The 12,088-nt window shown below is 38.9% G+C and overlaps 1 protein-coding gene across 1 annotated transcript in view; it reads right to left on the bottom strand.

Annotated features, from left to right (window-relative positions):
• Srp72 (signal recognition particle 72) overlaps positions 1 to 7,031 on the bottom strand; it is a 33,668-nt gene extending 26,637 nt beyond the window's left edge. Inside the window, exons 1-5 of the mRNA XM_076863867.2 lie at positions 6,901 to 7,031; positions 3,868 to 3,988; positions 1,903 to 2,026; positions 605 to 748; positions 414 to 525 (exon numbers count right to left, since the gene is read on the bottom strand). Of these exons, the coding sequence (XP_076719982.1) occupies positions 414 to 525; positions 605 to 748; positions 1,903 to 2,026; positions 3,868 to 3,988; positions 6,901 to 7,009 (610 nt within the window). The 5' untranslated portion in view covers positions 7,010 to 7,031. The remainder of the gene's footprint in view (positions 1 to 413; positions 526 to 604; positions 749 to 1,902; positions 2,027 to 3,867; positions 3,989 to 6,900) is intronic.
• Positions 7,032 to 12,088: the final 5,057 nt, after the last annotated feature.

Raw genomic sequence — 12,088 nt, 5'->3', positions numbered from 1 at the left:
GTGGCTCATGCTTGTAATCCCAAGGAGGCTGAGAGGAGAATCAATCACGAGTTCAAAGCCAGCCTCAAAAAAAAAAAAAAACAAGGCGCTAAACAACTCAGTGAGACCCTGTTTCGAAATAAAATACAAAACAGGGCTCGAGATATGGTTCGGTGGTGGAGTGCCCCTGAGTTCAATCCCCAGTACCAAAAAAAATAAAGAAAGAAACATTCTACAAAGTTAGAATCACATTATATTTACAGATAACATTAACAGGGCTGGGGATACGGCTCAAGAAGTAGCGCGCTCGCCTGGCATGTGTGAGGCACTGGGTTCAATCCTCAGCACCACATAAAAATAAAATAAAGAGATTGTGTCCACCAAAAGCTAAAAAATAAAAATTAAAAAAAAAAAAACATTAAAAAACTTCCTACCTTCAGCTTTTTGTAGGATTTTCATTGCCTGGTTCAGCTGGCCTTGTCCTATCAGTGCACATGCAGCATTGTAGCACAGTTCATGTGTGCCTTCTTGGAGGCCCAAGTTCTCCTATTGTGGAGCAAAATACCAATCAAACATTGGACATGAATGCTATTTCATGGCCATATGGGTACACAAGGGTACTCACTGGAACCACTTTTTCCCAATTGCTTTGAGCTGCAACCACTGCTGAAAGGTTTGTTTTCCTCTCTTCATCATAGTCATCTTGGGAGTTTCGGACAAGATCTCTATACACAGCTAAGCATTCATCATAACGTTCTAAACGGTACAGCTGAAGGAAAAAAAACAAGTGAAAATATCAGAGGAGACTAATATAACATTATATCTTAACAACACAGTAATGCTTTCTGGAACCATTAAGTAGGAAACCTAATTCATCATAATAAGGCAATCAATCATCTCTTCTATAATTTGTATATAAGTTTTATATGTTGTAATACTTTTAATCTTTTCTAAAATTAAGTCCCAGTAAACAAAATAAAATGTTAACAAAAAACTTAGTACTTCCTAGGAATTCACTATGTACAATCTTCATTTTCTATTTCTCAGAAACCAATTATTGTACAGTTATCTCAAGTACCTACAACATAATTCCTGCTTTTTTCATTCAAGTTCTTTTTTTCTTTTTTCTTCCACTATATGTGATCAAATTCAGGGCCTCACACATAGGGGACAGCACTCTATCACTGAGCTACATCCCTTTTTGTGACATAGATTCTCACCAAGTTGCCCAGACTGGCCTCAAATTTCCAATCCTGCTTCAGCCTCCTGAGCAGTTACACCTGCCTCTGCACTCAGTTCAAGTTTTCCTTTAAGGACAGTAATAAATGTCACTCTGGGTCAATCAGTCCACTATGTTTAACAGTGATTGGTGCCCTTCATCTACGGAATTTATCATAAATTTATTCAGTTTATAAATACATTTATGCCCTCTCATCATGAATAGCCCTAATATTAAGACTTAATATTAATGTTTCAAAATTCTTCTGGAATAAAATGTTTTTATTAATAAAATATATTTTAATGGTGGCAGATGTAATCACCCAAATTCTTATCCATCAGAATTTTCTTTTCAGAATAAAATGCCAATTAAATACTTGAAATAAATACTGTTTCAATTCTGTGTAAGTATATAAGCTCACTGGCCTTCATTTTTCTAAGAAGTTCAATTTTCACAAAATAGCTCTTTCATTTTCCTTAATTTTCTAACTACCCTGGGAGAGTCCTTTGTTCATTGAACACTATATATACAACTGTTCAAACAAAGATCAAGAAGAGGGAATATATTCAAACCTCAAGAACTGGTTTGGTGGCCAGTTTTGTGGAGCATCAGGATGGGCTGGGTTTCCTCATCCCTGCTCCATGCTACAGGTAGTCATGCTCACCCAGAATGATTGTCAACAGGTGTTTTAAAGCAGTAATTACCACTTGTCCATAAAGTTCCTTTAATTTGTCTGTCTGCTGGTTGGCACTTTCTATTGTCTTCAAGGCATTCTCAATTCTGTTCAGCCTGTACTCACAATATGCCTTCTCAAAGGAGAGAGAGTTACTGAAGGAAAAAAAAAATCTGATTATTGCCTAACAATAAAAAGCACTCACTATATGCCAGACACTGCTCTAAACACATGATATGTAGTAATTTATTTAATCCCAACAACAAAAGATAAGGAAATTTAAAAGTTAGTGACCTGTCCAAAAAAATCATAGGCTAAGTAAAAGAAAATATTACATCCATTTCCCCAGCCCCTTCCCCGCACCAACATTAACAGTTTTACTGGTCTTCTGAAACTAACAATTAAGAAGCTAACCATGAACCAAATAAACAATCAAATGTCTTAGACACAAAGAAAATCATTAATTTTAATGGGATATTTAAGAAGTTTCTCAAATATATTACTAAAATAAGCCATATGATGTTTCTTTTAAATTGTTCAAGAAGAAAATTATTAGCAAAGAAAAAATAACCAGAAGTTAAAAGAACATAGTATTTTTAATCAAACAATTGATAATTGATACAACTAGGAACGCAGCATTACACATACAGACTTAAAAATTCACCTTGGAGCTGGGATTATGGCTCAGAGGTAGAGCCCTTGCCTAGCACATGTGAGGCACTGGGTTCAATTTTCAGCACCACATAAAAATAAATAAAAATAAAGGTATTGTGTACATCTACAACTGAAAAAAAAAAATTAAACTCACTTTTAAATTTCAAAAATAACCCCTAGAGGAAAAGTACTATTTATCAAAGCAAAAGGCAATATCTTTTATTTACTTATCTAATAAACTTCTTGGAAAATTTCTCTATCTCACAAAATTGCCAATATTCAAAATTCTGAGTTTAGGATAAACACGTTTAACAGTAGAAAACTGTACCCCTTTTCTTTTCTTTTTTTTATTCTGTGTGTGGTGTACAGGATTAAACCCAGGGCCTTGTGCATGCAAGGCAAACACTACCAATTGAGCTATATCCCACACCCCCTTTTTAATAAAGTGTTAAATTTAGTTTTTAATCTGCAATACATAAGAGGTTTTACTTCTACTGCTATACAGATTGAACCTATTCCTTCTTATCCCCTCCAAGTGATTATTATTATTGTTTTTCCTTCTAGTATTTGTTTTCACAAATACAAAAAAAGTATAAATAAATTTTTATTCTCTTCCTCCTATAAAAGAAGGTGTACTATATTCAGTTCTGCATCTCAGAAACCATTGTCCCATTAATGAATAAATATGCTACAACTTAATTTCAATACATACTTCTTTTGAGGGCTAGGCAAGACTGTAAAGAAAAGTCAAATTACAGTAACAATTCATAATATAAATTAACATTTTGTAAAACAATAAATTAAAAAAAGAAAAAGATTACTCAAAAAACCCAAAACAGGGGCTGGGGTTGTAGCTTAGTGGTTGAGCACTTGCCTTGCCTGCATGAGGAACTGGGTTCGATCCTCAGCACCACATAAAATAAATAAATAAATAAATAAAACAAAGATATTAAAAAAAAAACCCAGCAACAAACAACCAAAAAAAAACACCCACCCCTACTACATAGTCTAAACACTATTAAGAACTATGATACTAAAAGATCTTAACCTAAAAACATATTTAACTAAATAATTTTCAATGAAGTTAGGCACAGAGGTCTGGCTAAGACTGCCACACCATCCTAACAACCTCTACCAGCTCTGATGCTTATCCACTCTACACTTAAACATGCTTACCCTACATGTTTTGTCTTCTGTACCTTTTTCTTTTTTTTTTTTTTAACTTCTAAATTTTTGTTCCTATTTATGTTCCACATCTCTATACAATTTACCTCTTTCTTATTGAGATTAAAGCTCTAATACAAGTGTTTTTAATAACTATACAACTAACTGCACCACTTACTTGGCTAACACTTTGGTGTGAGTATTGATGACATTCAAGGCTTCTTTGAAACTTCCATTCTGGATAAGGCAGACCACTTTACAGTGCAAAGCAGTTACATCATCCTTGTTGATCTGAAGTACTGGAGGACAATTTAAAGAAAGTCATTGGTGGTGGTGGTGGGGGGTAACCAGGGATTAAACCCAAGAGCACTTAACCACTGAGAAACATCCCCAGCCCTTTTTATTATGAGACAGGGTCTAAGTTGTTTAGGCCCTTGATAAGCTGTTGAGGCTGGCTTTGAACTTGTGATCCTCCTGCCTTAGCTTCCTGAGCCACTGGAACTATAGGTGTGCATCACCACACCTGGCCAGAAAGTCATTTTTAAATCTATTCCCTTGGGGCTGGGGCTGGGGCTGGGGCTGTAGCTCAGTGTTAGAGCACCTGCCTCACATGTGTGAGGCACTGGGTTCGATCCTCAGCATCACATATAAGTAAATAAAGATACTGTATGTTAAAAAAAAAAAAAAATACATTCCCTTTTCACACTTTTACCAAGTTTTCTGATCCCTGCCTCAAGGATGAGGTATTTCCAATTTTATTGTAATAGAAACGATGTTAAAATAAAGTGATTGTCATCTGTAACTTAAGTGACAAAAAGAAGTTATGGAGGGTTGGGGATGCAGGCTCAGTGGCGGAGCACTTGCCTAGCATGTGTAAGGTACTGGGTTCGATACTTAGCACCACATATAAATAAACAAATAAAATAAAGGCACTTTGTACATCTACAACTACAAAAAATTTAAGAGAAGAAGTTATCAATCAGACTTAATTATTGAGAAAGATATTCATGAGGTATGTGCCAAAAAAGTGTAGTAAAATAAAGCAGCAAGAAGGAAGCTATTTCTACAGTTTCTTCATCTTGGAACACGTGCTGCATCCTATATATTTCATTACTTCACAGGGAAAGAATAATTTCATGTAGAATTAGGTATAGTGCAAGCTCGCCCCCAGGTTTTTTTTTTTTTTTTGGTACCAGAGATTGAACCCAGGGGCCATTAACCACTAAGCCACATCTCCAGTGTTTATTTTTTATTTTGATATATGGTCTCACTAAGTTACTCAGGGCCTGGCTAAGTTGGGGCTGGTTTTGAACTTTTTGATCCTCCTGCCTCAGCCTCCTGAGCTGCTGGCATTAGGGGCATGAGTCACCATACCGACATCCCCAGATGTCTTAAAGTCTTGGGAAAATAATTTAATAAACAAATCTGTTTTTCTGATATACAGAATGAGCATGAGAACATAACTTATATTACAAGGTTATCAAGAACATGAAATGAGCCAGGTGTGATGGCTCATGCCTGTAACTCCAGTGACTTTGGAGGCTGAGGCAGGAGAATGGCAAGTTTGAGGCCAGTCTCAACAACTCAGGAAGACCCTATCTCACAATAAAAAAATAAGAGGCTGAGGCAGGAGGATTGTGAGTTCAAAGCTACCCTCACCAATGGCAAGGTGAGACCCTGACTCTAAATAAAATACAACATAGGCCTGGGAATGTGACTCAGTGGTTGAATGCCCCTGAGTTCAATCCCTGGTACCAAACAAACAAATAAATAGAGCTGGAGATGTAGTTCAGTGGTAAAGAACCCCTGGGTCCAATCCCCAATACAAACCAAAAAAAAAAAAAAAAAAAAAACTTACAAAATGAGAATAGTTTGGAAAAATCTTACAAATTATAAATTACTATAAGAACACAAATTTACCTTGTTGGCAATGTTCCCCAAAACCATTCAAGATTCCCCTTATTTACTAAGGTGACCAAAAAGAAGTAGAAAAAAGGACTTAGGTGACCTAGTTTCAATGCCACAGTGTTTACTCTCATAATTGCCTGTCATTCCTGGGCAACTAGGAGTTCAATTTTCAATCTAAGATCCAAGGAATTTCTAGCAGTTAACATATTCCTCCAAACAAACTGTCAGCCTTTGCTGATGAAAGAATTTTTGCAGAATAACTTACTACCCTGCTATTAAGTGTGGAGTGTTAGTTGTGAACCTAGCCAAAGGTTAAGTTTAGGAATCAAATAACTCAGTAGATATTTTCCTCAATGTCGGAAATCACCAAATGTGCACTGTGAGCACTCATCACTACTTTTCACACCAACTCAGAATAGGTTGTGGAAAATTATTTATGCAGCCTTGTATGATACTACCACACTTTTTATGTTACTACTACTCTACAAAGCTAAACTGTTTTAGTAACTACATTTCCAAATCGAACATATACAGGGTGCACCTTCAGTAGAGAAGAAAGACTGAAAACATTAAAATATACTTTCAATACTATACTATAGTTATGTAGTAAAGAATAAAATTTAATGAGTCGCTCACAATGAAGGCTGTAAAATTTGAAGTGATCACTTAAGTGGGGGTAGGGGGGTGAGGGGTGGGAACAGGCCAAACTTTTCTTCCGACATTATTTCAAACGTTGGTACTTTCGCATACCCATTTTCTGGTTAAATGGCATTGGTGAGATTCTATGTGGGAATGACAGGCCTGACCTGAAGACCAGCCCTTCTCAGGTCGAATCCGTACAGCTTCCACCTTGTCAGCGCCAGCTTGTCAATTACGTGTCCCAGGCAGCTTCCTTCCCCCGCCCAGGCCCAAGAGATCAAGCACCCTGAACAACACTTGATCCCTCAATTCAAGAGGAAGAGCAAAAGAAAAGGTGGCGTGTTTTCGAAATAAGGCAACAGAGGACTCAATAAGAAAACAGTTCGAAAGAGGCTCCAGGACCCGCGGTCTCTTTAAATCCCTCCCTTGCGTCCCGCGGGGTGGGTAGAGAGAAGTACACGTGGCTCTAAGCAACCGAGGACCCCCCAGGTGCCGGGTTGGCGCCGAGAGGCTGCGATCCGCACCCTCCAGGCGCTGGGTCAGTGCCAGGAGAACGCAAGGGTCTCCCGCTGCGCGCGTCTACCCGGAGGTGGTCGCGCGCGCCGGAAACAGGTGGCATCCTCCCGCCGGCTCAGGCCCGCCCCAGCCTCCGCCCCACACTTACTCTTGTTGACGGTCTTGAGAGCGCGCGTGAAGTCGCCGTTCTGGCCGTAACGGTTCACTTCACTCCACAGCGCAGGCACTGAAACCCCCCCGCTGCCGCCGCTCGCCATCTTGGAGGAGACGCGGGGAAGGGCGGGGCGACCTCTGCCCCGGAAGAGGATCCCCCAGTCGACCGCGCAGAGGGGAAGTTGGTGGTTGCTAGGCGTCGAGTAGTGAGGAGTGTTGCTACCCTTGCGTTAGCGTCGAAACCGTAATCTTCCAGTCTCGTGGCAAAAATTTCGCATGCATACGGTCGATATACCTTACCCCAAGGTGGTCCTGAGTGAGGAAGTGCAGGAGCCGGGAGGAGGTTTCGAAGGGGTTCACCAAATAGTTTCAGTTTCAGCGTGCAATTATAGGGCGACCGACGTGGGCCAAGTGTGGCAGGGATGACGGTCGGCCAGAAATAAGTCTGCAAGATGGTAAATAATAGAAACATTTGATTGAATGGCCTACTCTGCAGACATTTGTCCTGTCCGTCCTTCACAACTCCTGTCACTCTCTTCCTCCAACCACCTAGCTAACTCCTTTTTGTCCTAACGAATCTAGGTTAAAATTGCTTCTTTGAGGAAATTTGGGGCTTGCAGACTGGGCAACCTTATGGCTGTATTCTCTAAAGCTTTGTGTGTGGTGCAGATTAAACTTGCAAGCTACTAGACTAGCGCTCCACCATTGAGCTACACCCTCTGCTCAAGGCTCCACCTGCAGCACTGATCATTCTTTAAGGACTATCTCACTCTGAGAGGTAGAGACCATATTTACTTTGCTTATACTACTGTATCCGTAGGATCTGACACCACTCCGTACTTTTTGTGAGTACCTTATCTGGTTGGTACTCAACTTTTATTTATTTATTTTGTACTCAATGGCTTAACCATTGAGCCACATCCCCTGCCCTTTTTATATTGAGACAGGGTCTCCCTAAATTGCTTAGGACTTCACTAAGTTACTGAGGCCCTCTTTGAACGTATGATCCTGCTGCTTCAGCCTCCTGCTGGGATTACAGGCGAGCGCCACCACACCCAGCATCAATTTTTAAATTTAATGAGATTTGCTTTATCTTTCTTACTTAATCTGTGAATTTGTTAAGGGCAAGTATGGACAGCAACTGGCTACACTGTATGATGTCTGCCACATTTCATGTAAAAACCATGAGAAGAGTTTGGGACTTTCACTGACTCTGGAATTATCATAGGTTTCAAGCCAATTGTGCCTAGATATCAAGGGTATTATCCCAAATGATATTTGGTATACTCAAAATTGTGTGTTGGTTTTTCAAAGAAAATGTAGATTACGCTGGATTCTCCAAAAGTGTTTATGCCACCCCTCATAAGTCACTGTTTAGTAGTGCTTTTATAACTTACTGACTTTATATAAGAATTGGCAGTATAAGTCTGATCTGATTCACCTTGTAGATTCTACAAATGGCTGAAAAGTCCTGGATTTCTATTTCTTCTTATTTTAATGGGAGTTTTGTGGCAAACGGATACATATATGTAGGTTTAATCTGCTATTTTTTTAGACAGTCTTCCAAACCAGAGTGATCAAATACATGATTTTATGTCTTACATTGTAGAGGATGGGAAGTCCAAGCTAAAAATACCAAGAGATTTGGTGTCTGGTAAGGCTGCTAAGGCCCCTTCTGTTGGGTGCAAAATTGATCTTATCTAGCTGTGTCCTCCTCACGTGGTAGAAAGGAATTAATCTTTTAGTATATATCTGATTCCACTCTCCTATCTTCTTGATAAACTCCTAACTATGAAGCCCAACATGTGAGGTCCATTGTGATTGGGCTTACCATGTCTCCAACCCACATAGGTCTTTGGTTACTGTTAGCTTTCCATCATGGTGACAAAACACCTGAAATAATCAACTTACAAAGAGTAAACATTTATTTTGGCTTTTGGTTGTCTGTTGCTTTGGGGCCTGTGGCAAGGCATTACTTCATGTTGTAGAGTGTATGGTGGAACAAAGTTGCTCACCTCATGGTAGCTGGAAGGAGAGGAAGAGAGAGAGAGAAAACCAGGGTCCCAACATCTTCTTCAAGGACATGCCCCAGTAACCTTACTTCCTTCCATGAACACCTCCAGAAGGTTTTACCACCTCCCAGTAGTTGGCTGGTAGCCAAGCTTTTATTAGGAGGACATCCAAGATCCAAACTGGGTTTGCACTCGGTACCGGCTTGTATGCTATACTCCTCTAATATTAGGTTATGTGTTGGTCCATGTTCCATACCTCTGGGAATTTACACTTTATTTACTGGAGTATTTCACTGCTTTTGTATATGCATTACTTTAGTTGTTTAGGTATACAACTAACAATAAAGAAGACAACCCAGCTGGGACCGGTGGCTCCTAGCTGTAATCCCAGTGGCAAGGGAGGCTGAGGTAGGAGGGTCACGAGTTCAAAGCCAGCCTCAGGAAAAGTGAGGTGTTAAGCAATTCAGTGAGACCCTGTCTCTAAATAAAATTCAAAATTGGGCTGGGGATGTGGCTCAGTGGTTGAATACCCCTGAGTTCAATCCCTAGTACCCACCTTCCCCCCCCAAAAGAAGACAACCTGCTATACTGAGGGAACATATTTTCCAGTTGGGAGACATAGTAAATAAACAAATATATACTTTACTTGGGGGGGGGGTACTAAGTTCTATGAAGAAAATGAAGGTAAAGCAAGAGAGAGTGGAAGTAGATTGTGAGGAATGAAGAGTCCCTCCTTTTCATTCATAGTGTATCTTTTTTCTTTAGCACTCTAACAGTCCCTCTTCTTTTGTGTATTCATAGTCCCCTATCCTTATTCCATGTTGAGTAATTAACAGAATGTTTGAAATTATCTGTCCCTGGAAGACTCTGGGACTTACTGTGGGCAGAAATCAGATCTTGTTCAACACTGCCTTTCCGGTGCATGTTATAGGGTTGAGGCTCTCCACAGAAACAGATGTGGGAGATGTTTAGAAATACTTTAATTATGAGGGATTGGCTCAGCAATTATGGAGGCTGAGAAGTCATATAATCTGCCCTCTGTCTGCATACTAGAGACACAGGAAAGCCAATATTTAAGTTTTCCACCTGCAATAAAAATTCCCCTTCCTCCTGGGCCCTCAGTAGCTTGGACTATTCCTATCCACATTGATGAGAGCAATTGTTTTCTTAACTACTCTACTTATTCAATTGTTAATCCCTTCCGGAAACATCTTCAGGGACATGCCAGAAATGTTTTATCAGCTACCTAAACCCCAGATCCAGCCCTTTTTATTTATGAGACAGTGTCTCAGTAAATTGCTTCGGACCTCACTAAATTGCTGAGGTTGGCTTTGAACTGGTGATCTTCCTGAGTTGCTGAGATTACAGGTATATGCCACCACACTCTTTTATGATTTTAAAAAAACTTTCATGCACAGTATCTGATGTTATCATCTCACCAATTCTGCAAAGCAAGCTGAAGAGATATTCAGTTCCAATTTACAAAAAAGAGTAATGTGCTAAAAAATATTTTAATTTTCATTATCATTATGTGAGATTAACTCCAAGTAGTTGAGATATGGGAGACTTGAGTACAAAAACACTATTAAAAATATTTTTTTAAAAGTATTTTCATGGGGCTGGGGATGTGGCTCAAGCAGTAGCACGCTCGCCTGGCATGCATGCGACCCGGGTTCGATCCTCAGCACCACATACAAACAAAGATGTTGTGTCCGCTGAAAACTAAAAAAATAAACAAATATTAAAATTCTCTCTCTCTCTCTCTCTCTCTTTCTCTCTCTTTCTAAAAAAAAAAAAGTATTTTCATGGCTTTCTATGGAGTGCTGGTTTAAAATGGCATAGTTTATGGATGCTCCATGACACATACTGTACATACTGTACTTCTTTCATATTTTCAGAAACTAAATCAGCTGTTGAGAATATTGAAGTAAGGCTAATTTTCAGAGTGAATTAATTCTACTCATATTAGCTTTTACACATACTGCCAAATAGATTTTATGTGCCAGGATATACTTTATATATATTAACTTATCTAATTTTCATATCCTTTGTAGTTGAGTTTCAAAAGGCATTAAAGCAAAAACAGGGCTAGGGCTGTAGCTCAGTGGTAGAGCACTCGCCTTACCACATAAAACATAAATAAATTAAAATTTAAGATTTCACTCTCCCCTTCAAAATACTTTATTTAAAAAAAAACAAAAACAATTCTAAGCATGCTTTTATTATAAAAGCTTAAAAACTACATTCATTGAACAATTTTTCTTCCTCTATTTATATTCACCTACAAGCCACAGATATTATAAAACATCCAGAGATGACAAACAGGGTTGTGTAAGTTACTTTTTACAAAACAACAGAAATATTTTCAGACAAATATTTACTCTAAACTGATGAACTATACTATTGAGGATATAAGCATTCTACTGTGAAAGTAATGGTAAAATTGATGACCACTCATAATGGTCCAATCCACCAGTCTAAAATCTATGCTTAAAACTTTTCATGTATTGCAAGAATTGTGTTGTGTGGAGTCTTTGCTGTAGAAGAGCAGAAGAATTGAAATAGTAACCAATTCAGAGTCCAGGAAACCGAAGTATAAATACGTGTTAAGTCTTTTAAAATTAACATAAAATAGAAAACTATAATTCATCTCTAGCAGTTGGCTAGAGCATAACAGCATTAGAGAAACAAAGTGTGAAATGTTTTCTCATCTCCTGGAGCTTGAAATCCAACAGATAAAGTACTACTTGTTGCCACTGAGGATTATATAGTATATGGAGACTGAAGTCTAGTAACTAATAGATTTAACTGGTAAAAATAAAGACCCTTGGGCTGGGGCTGTGACTCAGAGGTAAAGTGCTTGCCTGGCAAGCATGAGACCCAAGACTAGGTAACCCCACAGGGATCCGGTGAAATGAATAATAGTTTGGGTGTGAGGTGTTCCCCCAAGCCCCTGTATTAATGCAGGAATATTCAGAGATGCAGTGATTAGATAAGACCTATGCTGGGAGTGGTGGCAGACACCTGTAATCCCAGTGTCTTGGGAGGCTGAGACAGGAGGATTTAAAGTTCAAAGCTAGCCTCAGCAATTTAGCAACCCTGTCTCAATATTAAAAATAAGAATTGGGGATGTGGCTCAGTAACTAAGTGCCCTGGGTTCAATTTTTGGTA

The sequence above is a fragment of the Callospermophilus lateralis genome, chromosome 8 (assembly GCF_048772815.1).
Source record: "Callospermophilus lateralis isolate mCalLat2 chromosome 8, mCalLat2.hap1, whole genome shotgun sequence".
Classification (NCBI taxonomy): Eukaryota; Metazoa; Chordata; class Mammalia; order Rodentia; family Sciuridae; genus Callospermophilus; species Callospermophilus lateralis.
The sequence above is the reverse complement of the archived record's forward strand: the minus strand, read 5'-3'. Positions and strand labels throughout refer to the sequence as shown.